Raw genomic sequence first — 14,405 nt, 5'->3', positions numbered from 1 at the left:
GTGTTGCCACTACCACAACCATCTTTCTTTCTCCATGCCTTTTGGCACTGTGATGAGGAGGGCAAGACATTAGTGAGGCCGCATTTGGAATATTGTGTTCAGTTTTGGTCACCCTGCTATAGGAAAGATGCAATTAAACTGGAAAGAGTGCAGAGGAGATTTACAAGGATGTTGCCGGGACTCGAGGGACTGAGTTATGGAGAGAGGTTGAGCGGGTTGGGACTTTTCTCATTGGTGCATGAGAAAATGAGGGGTGATCTTATAGGGGTGTATAATATCATGAGGGGTATAGATAGGGTCAATGCACACTGTCTTTTTCCCAGGTGTGGGGAATCAAGAACTGGAGGGCATAGGTTTAAGGTGAGAGGGGAGAGATTTAATAGGAACCTGAGGAGCAACTTTTTCACCCAGTATATGGAATGAGCTGCCAGAGGAAGTGATTGAGGCATGTACATTAACAACACTTAAAAGGTACTTGGATGGGTACGTGGATAGAAAAGGTTTAGAGGAATATGGGCCAAACATAGATTAGATGGGAATCTTGGTCAGCATGGACCAGTTAGGCTAAAGGGCCGGTTCCTGTGCTGTTTGACTCCCTGACTCTCCATGTGAAAAGATCACACTAATTTTGAGTGAATCAACCAAAGGCAACCACTGGTAGCTCTGTCCTCTGCGACAGGGCCTTCTGTGTCCAAGTCCCACTGTGGGATAAGGCTGCAGGACATAAGATGCCCACCAAAGTGCTACTGGCACTTCCCCTGCAAAAGCTGAGCTATTAACTTTGTTGCTATCTCCATGAAGGCTGCTTGACCTCTTCAGTATTTACAGCATTTTCATCTTAAATGTTCTGTACATTTTTTGCTTGGGTTTTGTTCAGGCAAGAGAGTCCAACAACATACAATTTGTCCCAATCTCTTTCCTGATTGACAATTAGTGTCTGCACACACTAATGACAGTGACTGAGATCCTTCTTATTCATATAATGTGTTATATTCTGTAAGTAAAAATGCATCCATGTATATGAAAAACTGACCCAAAATGATGACAGGGAGAAATGAAAAGTTCTGAAGGAGACCAAAAAAAAGAGCAAGTTACTTAAAGTTAGGGAATTCAGTATTGAGTCCAGAAGGCTGCAACATGCTCAAATGAAAGATGAGGTATTGTTCCTCAAGCTTGCATTGGGCTTTGTTGTGACAGTGCAGGAAGCCACAGAGAGAGTGGGAGTGGGATGGTGAATTAAAGTGATAGGTAACCCGGAAACTTAGGGTCACTCCTGTGGACTGAACACAGGTGCTCCACAAAGCAGTCACCCAATCTCTCTTGGTTTTCCCATTGTAGAATAATCATGGCTTTATTGTGTTTTCTATAAAAAATAGTTTTCAAAAGCACAAGTAAGTACACTGAATGCTGATCTAACCACCACATTGCAATCAAGTCTCATAATTCTTTTTTGCGCCTGCACTCCTTTTACAAAACTCAAGTACCTAATTTTTTTCACAAGGGTTTACTCAGCTGAACTCTCACATTCAAGGAATTATGCAACTTAGAACAAAACTCTGGGAGTTTTGCAGCGGAGGCTGAGGGTAGTCCTGATAGAAGTTTATAAAATTATGAGAGGCATAGACAGAGTAGACAGTCAGTATCTTTTTTCCAGGGTCAAAACGTCTAATACTATAGGGCATGCATTTTAGGTGAGAGGGAGAAAGTTCAAAGGAGATGTGCGGGGCAGGTTTTTTTCAAACACAAAGTGATAGGTGCCTGGAGTGCTGATGGAGACAGATACGATAGGGGTATTAAGAGGTTCTTAGATAGGCACATGAAAATGCAGAGAATGGAGGGATATGGACCATGTGCAGGCAGAAGGGATTAGATGTCGTCAGCTTAAATAGTTTGGCACAACATCATGGGCCAAAGGGCCTGTTCCTGCGCTGTACTGTTCTCTGTTCTAAAACCAAATTACAGTGGATGCCAAAAATCTGAATAACTTCAGAAGACATTTAGCAGGTCAGGCAAGACATGTGGAGGGAGGAACAGTTAACATTTCAGGTCAATGATCTTTCACCAGAATGCAGGGAAAGTGAATAGGAAAGAAGAAAGCAAAGGGAAAGGTTTGTGATGGGGTAGAATGCAAGGAGATTAAAATATATAACAATGCAAGACAAAACAAGTTGGTAATAGAACAAGAATCTAAAACTGCAGGGAGAGGAGGTGTAAATTATAGCAGCCAAATCATTACCTGAAACTGCTGAACCGTGCTGTAGACAACAGGCTGCAATGTGTTTCGTTGAATGATGAGGCATTCCTAAAATATGCATTGAGCTCCATAGGAACAGTAATGGATATTGAGGATGTGAAGTTCAGAGTGAGAAGGATACAGAATTGAAGTGACAGGCAACTGGGCATCCAAGTTCACGCATGTGGAATGAACAATGTTTCTCTACAATCTGCATTTGGTCTCCCCACAATTGGTCTCCCTGGAAATAATGTTACTATTTTCCAAAGACCTTAATTTTGTGAGTGATAGCAGGCACGGTAGCATAGTGGTTAGCATAATGCTTTACAGTGCCAGAGACCCGGGTTCAAATCTGGCCACTGTCTGTAAGGAGTTTGTACATTCTCCCCGTGTCTGCGTGGGTTTCCTCTGGGTGCTCCGGTTTCCTCCCACATTCCAAAGATGTACAGGTTAGGAAGTTATGGCCATGCTATGTTGGCGCCAGAAGCGTGGCGACACTTGCGGGCTGTCCTCCAAAAATCACTATGCAAAAGATGTATTTCACTGTTTTTCGATGTACATGTGACTAATAAAGATCTTATTTTATCTTATCTTATTTCTAAATCAGTATCAATGAAAAAGAAAAGAACTACAAAGATGGACCTCCACATTAAGGAAGATAGGTAAAGATAAATGATTAAAAGATATCAAGGTCTATAGTATATAAATGTGGAAACTGAAATGGAGTCTAGTCTCATTGTAGGGTAAATATGTAATTATTACCTATAAGGTAAAAACAAGAATATTACTTGAATGTATCCAGGAAAGAAGATCATTGGATGTAAACTGCTCTGCCCAGGACTGCAAGAAACTGCAGAGTTGTGGACACAACCCAGCATATCACGGAAAGCAGCCTCCCCTCCATGGACTCTCTTAATACCTCTCGCTGCCTTGGCGAAGCAGCCAGCATAATCAAAGACCCCGCCCACCCGGGTCATTCTCTCTTCTCTTCTCTCCCATCAGGCAGAAAATACAGGAGCCTGAGGGCACATACCACCAGGCTCAAGGACACTTCTATCCCACGGTGATAAGACTATTGAACAGTTTCCTTATACGATGAGATGGACTCTTGCCCTCACAATCTATCTTATTTGACCTTGCACCTTATTGTCTACCTGCAATGCATTTACTCTGTATTCTATTATTGTTTTTACCCTGTACCACCTCAATGCAATGTGTAATGGATTGATCTGTACGAATGGTATGCAAGACAAGTTTTTCACTGTACCTCGGTACAAATGACAATAATAAACTAATACCAATAAATGTAAAATTGTGAAATGACAAAGATTTTACAAAGATTTTCCTCACCAGAGGGTGATAAATATGATGACAGCAGTGAAAGCATTCTGGATTATGAATCAGATTGTCACAGGTTCAAGCCCCACTTTAAAGACAAGCTCATAATCTGGACTGAGATACCAGTACAGAACAGAAGAGCTGCTGCTTTGTTTCAAGTGCCATTTTGTAACATCGAAAGCCATATCCCTGTCCTGGTGATGTAAAAGATTCCATTGTCTTGTTTGAAGAACTCTTCCCCAGTGTCAGGCCAACATTTATTTACCAATCAGCCTTACTAAAATGCATTATCTATTTTAATGTTGTTGCAGGACCTTAATTTGTCTCATGCTGGCTTCCATTTTTCACTGTATTACTGCAGTGATTACATTTTAAAATGTCTTCATTGGTTTTGAAGTACTTGGAGACATACTGCTGCCACACAGCTCTGGCAACCTCAGTTTGATCCTGACCTAGGGTGCTGCCTGTGTGGAGTTTGCATATTCCTCCCGTGATTGCATGGGTTTCCCTCAGATGCTCTGGTTTCCTCCCATATCCCAAAAGAAATAAGTGGGGGACTGGCAATGATAGGTCTGCTCTGAGAGCCAGCATAGATTTGACGGTCTGAATTCTCTCCTTCTAGGCTTTAAGAAATGTGAAGATCATATAAATGTAGCTCCTACCCAGCAATCTAACAGTTTGGAATGATCAGCCAATAGGTTTAGGGTAATAAGGGCAAAGGTAGTGAAGTTGTGTGGGGCACTGGAAATGTTTCACTGGAAAAGTTTGGATAGCAGAAGCTAAGCATTACCTCACCAGTAAGTCAAATAAATAAAGCATAATTAGGTTGCATGTTATATTACAATCTGAGTGACAGTGCCTTGTATGGCTAGGTGTTTTTCTTTATTCCACACCTGCATTATTTTAGAGGGAAGTTCCATTATGTTGAAAACTCTGGAGAAAACAGAAAAGCTTTTCTTTCAAAGCCAACATCCGTGAGCACACTAAATGACTGACCTCTGGATTTACTCGTAAAACGCTTCCGTTGTCCACCAGAGGCACTCCGTGGGAGGAGAGCTGTCTGCTGGTGGCTGATGTCCACAGGGCTGGTTGCTAGGAAGTTCTCCTTGTACTTATTCATGAGCGACAACTTGGTGGTATCACTTCCTGTTGGGGTAAAAGAATAAGGTTAACCTGCTACAATCTGAACATATTCTTCCCATCACATCAAAGGATCTGATCACAGAAAGGTTTGTCATCCATGCCTCACTCTTCAGTCACCCTACAATCTCTCAGGCAGATTATACAATGTGAAATATTTGCACCCAAGAATCCATAATGTAATGCCAATGACAGTTATCAAGAAGCTAAAAACTGCAGATGCTGGAAGTCTGAAACAAGAACGGGGGTGCTGAAGACACTCAGCAGGTCAGGCAGCATCAGTGGAGAGAGAGGAACAGAGTTAAAATTTCAGATTAATGAGCTTTCATCGTTACTGAAAAGTGAGAAGATTGGTTTCTGATGAAAGTAATGACTCTTTTTCTCTCCACAGATGCTGCCTGACTTGTTGAGGTTTTCCAGCATTTTCTGCTTTTATGCTGATGCTAATGTTGAGTTCCAGAACCAGAGCGTGGGAATGACACTTGCATATCTTGGACTGAAAATTAGGGTACAGAGAGGTTTAACTGTGCTTGCTCGCAAAAGGGACTCAAAAATGTTAACACACAGGTACATACGGTATTCTTTGCAATGAATGGATATATAGTTGGAGTTGGTGCCACCAAAATTCAATTGGTTGAGTGTCCTAAAGTTGTCCTACGAGGAAAAATAGAGTCTATTGGGCCAATACATTGGAATTTAGATGATCAATTTGAAGTATTTAAGATTCTGGGAAAAAATAGCAGAAGGGATGCGGGGAAGCTGCTTCCTCCATTCAGGAATCTGAAACCAGGGACAATCGTCTCAGGATTAATGGTTAGCCATTTAAGACCAAGATGAGGAGACATTTCTTTGCACAGATTCTTTGGAAGGAAGGCTGTGAATACTCATTGAATCTATTCAAGGTTGAGATTGATAGATTTTAAGAAATTAAGAGGCTGAAAGGGTATGGGGATTTTCTGGATGGGATCAGCCATGCCTTTATTGTGCCTGAACCAAATCTGTTGCAATCTCACCTTGTTCTTCCCACTGCATCAAAGGACCTGATCACAAAAAGACTTGTCATCCCTGTTTTACTCTGCAATTACTCTACGAGGTTCATAATCTTATTGTCAGGCAGATTAAAAGACATGAAATCTACTCCATGGTCTTTGGACACAAGAATCTATAATGTAATGCCAATGCCAGTAGTTGAAGCGCTCAAAACTGCAGATGCTGCAAATCTAAAATAAAAACAGAAAGTCCTGGAAACACTCAGCAGGTCAAGCAGCATTTGGAGAGAAAAACAGAATTAACATTTAATTTTGTCCAGAGAACATTCTCCCTGGTTCCAGATTCCCAAATTAGAGGAAACAGTTTAGATTAGATTTAATCTTTCATCATAAAATGATCGTGTAACACTCAAGCTATTGAAGCTATGAGGGACTGTATGGACTGTTCCTTTCCCAATTTGTTATGTGCTATCACGTTTTCATTTTACCTTTTGTTTTAAATTTTATTTACAGCATGGTAACAGGCCCTTCCAGCCCAATGAGTCCGTGCTGCCCATTTTAAAACCAAATTAACCTACCCATACGTCTTTGCAATGTGGGAGGAAACCGGAGCACCCAGGGGAAACCCACGCAGACACGGGAGAACGTACAAACTCCTTACAGGCAGCGACAGGAATCGAAACCTGATCGCTGGCGCTGTAATAGTGTCGCGCTAACCGCTACGCTACCTGTAGCTAACTGAAACTCATCCCAGCCAATACTATATTTTGGTTAACAAACTGAAACTCAAATGGTATCAGTTATACTCTGGAACCTGAACCCAAGTGATATGTTTAGTGAAGTCTAAAGAATCTAGCATTGGCATGCAAAATGTTTGAAAACATTCCAAAGATTCAAATGAGCCAAGGCTTTACAATTCACCCGACTCTAGCACACAAATAGAACCATAATCAAATTAGCAGAACTGAAAGTTTTTCTCTACATGAGTTATAACTGGGAATTAACTCAGCAGTGTTTTAAATGATATAATGCCCACTGTAATATTCAACTGCAGAGTATATTCACCACATTCCAAAAATCTTCCAATGAAATAAACCTGCATTCTTAATTTTTTACATTCCAACAAGGTGTCTAAATGTAGTCAGACCACTAAATGCTCCAGGATCTACTCTCTCAGGCAGAGGACTGGCTAATGTACTGCTCACACTTTCAGCAACATTGTTCCAAATCAGTTCTCTCTTCATTTAACTAGCAGCAAGCAAGAGGTGACCAAAATGCTGATGATGATTCTTTCCTTTTATTTCATTTCTGGAATAGAAGACACTTCAGCAAAAGGGTACAAAAAGGATTACGTAAGTCCACCTCATGGTGTTAAAATGTCACACAGAACAAAATAGCAATCCTCCATTTAAACAAATGCAAAATTATGGGATGAATGAATACAAGAAAATAGGAGCAGGAGTAGGCCCTCAAGCCTGCCCCACAATTCAAGGTGATCAGGTTGATTTACACTGGCCTCAACTTCTCTTCTGTGCCAGTTCCCCAAAACCATTGATTCCTTATCACACATTAAATGAGGAGGCAAGCACACTTTGGGTAAAAGAAGCATCTAAAAGAGCAGAATCAGAATCACAATGCCTTTGCACTGTACTGCTGTTGCAAAACAACTAATTTCACATCGTATAAGACAGTGATAATAAACCTGATTCTGATTTGGAAATAGATTGCTGTTCTTTTACCATCGTTGGGTCAAAAGCCTGGAACTCCCTCCCTAACAGCATTATGGATATACTCACACCTAAAGGACTGCCGCAATTCACAAAAGCAACTTACCACTACCTTCTCAGGAGAAACAAGGGCTGGGTAATTAGATGCTGGCTCAGCCTGTGAAGCCCACATCCCTTTAATGAATATGTAAAAGAAAGGAAATGTGTGCAGTTTGGTGAAAGTTCACTTGTCACTGACGTTTGATCAGAATCATAAAACAACAACCCATTAAGAAAATTTGTAAACATAACCATCAACATACTACACAGTCTATAAATGACACGCATCACCTGAGATTATCAGTATTTAATAATATTTAATAATTATTATAGGTGATAATTGACAATAATTCAAAAAACACTCATGCATGGATTACATTACCACATGGCCAACTGTGATTTCATACTATCACCATCTTCATTGATTGGGTATCCCCACCAAAAAAAGCAATTGTACCAGAAATGATCTCAAAATGGATGGATTTGTTTAAGGTGAGCTCAAATCCAATCATTGTTAAGATAACACATTCCCAGTTCCCACAAAGACAGGGAGGGCAAAGAAGCCCTCAACAAGAATGTTGGTCATTTCAATATTGCAATGAGTTCAAGTATTTCATACTTTAAATTTTAAATTTTACAATGGTTGAGCCAATTCTCAGGAACCTGATATCTGAAGAGAGCTGCCTACTGGATCCCACAAATAAGTTTCTTTACAGAATTGTAAATGGAAGATGCAAGGAATATTCAATAGCCTTACATCATCTGAAATATTAACGTTTTCTTTCTCCTCCTGGACTACTGATTACCTCCAGCATTTTTTTTATTTTCTTATTATTTCAGATTTCCAGCTTTTCAAGTGCTGGTCCAGGATTGCTTATGGGCAATGAGAAGGAAATGTGCTCTTGCACTCCCACCCCCACACCCCAACACTCACTGGCTGCATGCCCTGACGCTAACCTGTCTCCCAGCACACAGAATCTGCCATTCCTCCCCAAAATATGATCTCAAGCCACAAAAGGAAAAGGATAAATATTTGAAAGTAAAAGATTTAAAAGGCTATGAGGAAAGAGTATGGGTACCAGATTTATTGGTTTGTTGTACAAAGAGCCACCACAGACATCGTGCTTTATCATTTACAGAATTAGCATAAAATGAAGTCACTCTACGAATGGTTACATTGTTCTCCGAGTCAAGAGGTAATAGCAACATATTAGAAATTATAGTACGGAGTTATTAGTGCGTAGCAGCCCTCACACAGTTAAATAATAATTATATTTCATCACCCAAAATCTCATTCGTCTAGAATGAAGCCACTTTATTTTTACAATAAGAGGACCACTTACTACAGCAGGTACAACTAGCAAATTAATGGTACACTTGCACAGCAAGGAAGTCAACCAAGTGGAAATGAGGTTGGATCCCACCATTACCAATTGTAAATTGAAATCAGCCATCAATAGTCTTCATACTCCAGCTACAACGAACTGAGTTTTATAGGAGTTGGTAAAATAATTGCTACTGTGCGAAAGGAATTTCTTCCCAAGAGAACAAATTAGGAATAATGTCCGGTCACTTGGAAATAGACATTTCTTTTATGCGTAACTTTATTCCACTCACTTTACCATTACAATTCAAAATCCAAGCTCTTCTCCAATTGATTTTTAAAACTACATTATCATCAGGGTTTCTCTTTCAGAGATCAGAACTAAGTGACAACACAAATTCAAAATCATAAGAACAAAAGAAAGAGGGGAAGAATTGGACACGATATTCAATGATCGTGGCTGATCCTCTATTTCCAGTCCATTATTCCATAATCCCAATATGCCTTGATTCTCTTGAGGATTTCCTTGGGTCAATCAATCTCAGTCTTAAATATACTCAATAATTGAGCATCCACAGCCCTCTAAGGTAGAGAATTCCAAAGATTTACAACCTCATCTCAGGTCCAACTGGCTTTCTCCTGAGATTATGCCTCTTACTTTCACAACACAAAGATGGGTGAAAATAAAGGCATGAGGAGGAGACAAAGAAGTCTGCAAAGGTTAAGTGAGTGTGCAAATAGTGAGTAATAATGAAGGGAGGTATGAGGTTATCCATTTTGTGAGGAAGAATGGAAAAGAAGAATATTATTTAAATAGTGTGAGACTACTAGATGTTGGTATTCTGAAACATTTATTGTACCTTGTTCAAGTAACACCGGAAGTTATCATGCAGGTATAGAATGCAATTAAAAGTAAAACACTGCAGATGCTGGAAATCTGAAATAAAAGCAAATGTTCCAAAAATACAGCAGCAAAGTCAGCATCATGGAGAGAGAAATGGAGTTAAAGTTTTAGGCTGTTGAACATTACTCATCACTGACGCATTGTGATAAAAGATATTCCCAGCATCTTCTGTTTGAAACGTTGATTTTGCTTCTCTTTCCATAGATGCTGCCTGACCTACTGAGAGATTCCAGCATTTTTTGTTTTCATTGCAGGTACTGTGTGCTTGAATAGATTAACAATGGGATGTAGGGGCAGGTACAATTACAACAGTTAAAAAACATTTGGACATGTACATGGATTAAAAAAGACTTTGAGGATATGAGCCAAACGCAAGCAAATGGGAATAGTTTAGGTAGGCATCTTTGTCGACATAGAGTAGATGGGCTGAAGTGCCTATTTACATGCTGTGTAACTCTACAAGTCTATGAGTTAATGCAAAAAACAAATCTCTATTTATTCTAATCCCTTCCAGTGTTCATTACTGAAGGGAATGTTAGGGTCATCTTCAGACCTCAAAGTGCAAAGAACAAAACAGCAAATTAAGAGTGACTCATTTAACAGTCTATCAGTGCAAGGTAAATTCAATCAGACAAAAAGTAACCAACTGATCAATGCATCTAATCCCTCAGGTTCCATTTAGTTACTCACAGATAAATCAAAGGAATCCTTAAGAGCAAATGAAAATAAATGCAATAAGGTTTTCAAACCAAAACAAACAAAAATGTTTAGTTTGGTGAGAAAACATAACTAAAAAAGCAATCTTCACGCAAGAGGGCTAGGATCTATCTGTTTATCTGTTCGATAAACAGACTTGTGATGGGTATGCAGTATTCTCACCTAAAACAGGTGGGAAGTCATGTAGATGTGCTGATCAATGTTCTGTGCCTGCTAGGCATTTGCCTTAGATGGAGGTCATTCAAAATGACTTCCAGAATTTTTTGTAAAGAATATTTGTGAGGTCAGAAGAGTCTCGCTGAGGTTCTGAGGAAGAGAAATTGATGCTGACACACGCTAGTACATCCCACCACCCAAGAGTGCCCCCACCCCTCTCAACTCACTCTGCCCATTCACAGGTCCTCACAGAACCAACCTCTGACAGATACTCACCCAAAACCCCAGTGCAACAATGGGGCACCCAAGTGCTACTCACACACTTCAGCTGGAAGCAAACAATGACAGAACCTTAAATAGTGTGGGCCTCTCAAAGTGAATTTGGAAGGGGGTCAGGTTTGAGTTAAGCATTATACTATGTATTGCTTTTATTTTTGTTAGCAATCAGTTCTGATCTAGTTGTTAATCAGCACTGAATTGTGCATGAGTTTCATTTTGACTCCCAAATCTGTCTCCAAAATGGATAACTAATTGACAGCTGGATTTTTTTTTAAGGTAATAGCTGAATTTTAGTTGTTGCAATCTGTGATTAATGGCCCTTAGGAAATAAAGATAGTGGTTCCTAGTGTCATTGTCAGGGATTTTGTTCACAATTAGAATGTGCTGAGATGCTGTGAGACTACTTATCAACCATGAGAGATGAAGATGCACTCTGACGTATCTGTAACGACAAAAGGTTAAGAATTATCCTTGCAAATATCATTGTTGCTGTTTGCTTGTATAGGAAACTGAGAGACCAAGGTTCGAATTAGCATCAAAACAGAATCATTTGACTTAAATCTTCCCATGAGCTATCTTCATTGTAGTTGATTCTATCCTACTTAAGGAACAGAAGTTTACTACATCCTCAAAGTGTTGTATTAAAACTATCGATCTCAATGGGCAGCAACTATTATCAATTAATGATTCAGATGATCAGCAAATAGAGAAAACATTTGCACTGATAAAATTCAACCAACAGCCTCGCGAAGTCCTGAAGCATACAATGGTCGATGAATTTTCCCTGAACTACAGTCATTACTCAATTTATGAAAGGGATGCATTCCTGGCAGATGTTTCTTCAGCAAAATTTCATAAATCAAAAAGGCTGAACAAAATGCATTATGGGCGTACAGGTACAGAATTTTCCAATGGTTAGGGGTGGAGCACTTATTAGAGCGAAAAATAGCCTCATAAACTGAAATCGCGTACCATGGAGTCATTGGCATTGGAGCAAAAATTCATAAATCAAACATCCATTTATTGAGGCATTACAGTACTGTCACTCCCATGATTGAGGCATATAGAGCAGATGCTTGCATGTGCAAGTTTCAACACTGCGAATTAAGAAAACAATTCAGCTGCTTTGGTTGAGAAATAAATATCCATAACACCAGAAGAGCTCATCTGTTCGAACATTGCCTGAGCATGTTTTACGTCCACCTGAACAGGCAAATGGTATTTAAAAATTCCTCTGAAAGGTGGTACTGATGCCATGCAGTACTATATTGTTCTGATTTTAAATATATGCCCAGATTATGTTTAGGCAATTGATGTGGCATTCTGCCTCAGACACTGCGACAGACCATATGTGTGTGTATGTATATTATATACTATACACATATATATACACACACATGAGAACTGGGAAACCGGCAAAGCCGGCCCAGCATTCCCAGATGTAGCAGTTGTTGCCCAATAGTTCTAAGTACAAAGAAAACTAACAAGAAGGGATAAAGGAAAACTTGCATTGACAGAGCTCTTCTCATTGTCATACAGGCCCTTCAGTCCACCAAATTCATGCCAACCATCAAGCACCCTTTTACACTAGTGCTATTTTTTACTCTCCCCACATTCCCATCAACTCCACCCAGATTCTGCCATCTACTTGCACACTGGGAGCAATTTACAGCAGCCAACTAAACTAACTAGGTGCACATTCTTGTGAAACGGGAGGAAACCGGAGCACCCAAAGGAAAGCCAAGTGGCCACATGCCCAAACTCCACACAAACAGCACCTGAGGTCAGGACAGAACCTGGATCATTGAGCTGTGAGGCAACAGCTCTACTAGCTGCACCACTGCGCCATCCCACTACAGAGAATGTCCCATGATTTATCATAGCCAATGAAACACCATTGAAATTTAATGTAGTGAGGTACATTTTAAGCACAACAAAAGCCCACAAATAGCAATGGGACAAAGGCAAGATGAGGTTAGCTAAGGAATAACTTTAGACCAATAGCTTCACGTAAATAAGATAAACTGTGAAAATTAGAAATCTGAAGTAAAAGCAAAAGGGATTGGAAATACTCAGCAGAGCAGTCAGCACAAGACAAGAGAGGAAAAGCTGTTCACAGTTCAAGTCAATGACCTTTCAACAGAACCGAGAAAAAGTTAGAGATGCAACAAAAGCAGAGATGGGGAAAGAGGAAGGGGAAGAGTGGGAAAAAGGGAAGGCCTGTGGTAGGGTGGAAGACAAAAATGGAAGAGATGATGTTGCAAGGAGGGATAGAGAAGGTGGTGACACTAAGACATGAAAAATACAAATGACCTCCCAGTCATCTTCAGATATCGTCATGGGATGTTTTATTGCCACCAGATCCAGCATCTCACCCAACAAGTGGACCTGCGATAGTGCAGCACTCACTACGAATGCACTGAAAGGTTCCCTTTGGATCACTTCCTTGGGTCTCTATAGTAAATAGACTCACAACAATTTGATGCCAGCAGGAGAGCCATCACTCAAGCCAAGGCTGAGTGCAAATCAGATCCAAAACCAGAAAGTGTCAAAACAAAACAGCCTAAGTAAACCCATATCTGCAAAAATACTTAGAAGGTCGACTTTTCATTTGTGCACTCTTTTCTCCTCAGAAAAGGTATTAAAAATCAAAAGCAACAAACAGTCTGCTGGAGGAACTCATTGGGTCAAGCAGCATCCATGGGGGCAAGGAATTGTCGACGTTTCAGGTCAAAACCCTGCATCAAGACACTGATTGTTTGTTGCTCCAGATTCCAGCATCTGCAGTCTCGTGTCTCCATTGTACTATACCACTGCAAAACCTCTTCAAGGTATGCCGACTTTGAAGAAATTTTCCTCTTCTCACCTATGGGAGTTCTGTGAGATCCTCACTCACTGCTGCCCCTGTGTGTTTTCACTACTCTCCAGCACTTCAACCACATTCTTACCAAGACTCGCAACAGTCCTGACGCAGGTTTTCGACCCTAAACACTGACAATTCCTTTCCTCCCACAGATGCTGCTCGACCTGCCAAGTTCCTCCAAAAGATTGTTTGTTGCTCCAGATTCCAGCATCTGCAGTCTCTTGTGTCTCTATTAAAAATCAAGTCTTCCATTATTTCTGGGGGAGAATATACAAAGGGTGAGCCATCTTTTCACCTTGACAATTGCTGATTGACCTGTTATGAGCTTCAAGCATTTTCTGTTTTCTTTTCCATTTTACATTTAACTGTATCAGCAGTGTTGTGCTCTACATGTCTTTTATTTCAGTAAATAATACTGCATTCAGTCTCTAGGAATTCAAACCAACATATTGCAATTGTGAGGAAAATTACTGATACAATGAATGGCACCAAGTATTAGTTCACCAGAAACCAGCAAAAACCTTTGTTATCTAAAGTTTACAGACATTAGCAGAATCAATATTCTCAGCTGCAAGACTTTGTAGTAAGGTCTGCCTCTAAATCTCTTTTTCTATTATTAATATAATCAGTTAAAAATAAAGAACTGCTTGAGAAATTTATCACAATAACTGCTATTATATTAGCTGTCTGAAAAAT

General features: G+C 40.0%; 1 protein-coding gene across 4 annotated transcripts in view; it reads right to left on the bottom strand.

The window, feature by feature from the left end:
• Positions 1-14,405, bottom strand: part of astn1 (astrotactin 1) — a 1,815,355-nt gene that overhangs the window by 1,145,928 nt on the left and 655,022 nt on the right. For all 4 annotated transcript variants that reach the window (XM_052011000.1, XM_052011002.1, XM_052011001.1 and 1 more), the window contains exon 4: positions 4,568-4,717. In XM_052011000.1, the coding sequence (XP_051866960.1) occupies positions 4,568-4,717 (150 nt within the window). The remainder of the gene's footprint in view (positions 1-4,567; positions 4,718-14,405) is intronic.

Source organism: Pristis pectinata, chromosome 3, assembly GCF_009764475.1.
Source record: "Pristis pectinata isolate sPriPec2 chromosome 3, sPriPec2.1.pri, whole genome shotgun sequence".
Taxonomy (NCBI): Eukaryota; Metazoa; Chordata; class Chondrichthyes; order Rhinopristiformes; family Pristidae; genus Pristis; species Pristis pectinata.
This window is presented reverse-complemented; position numbering and strand designations above follow the sequence as displayed.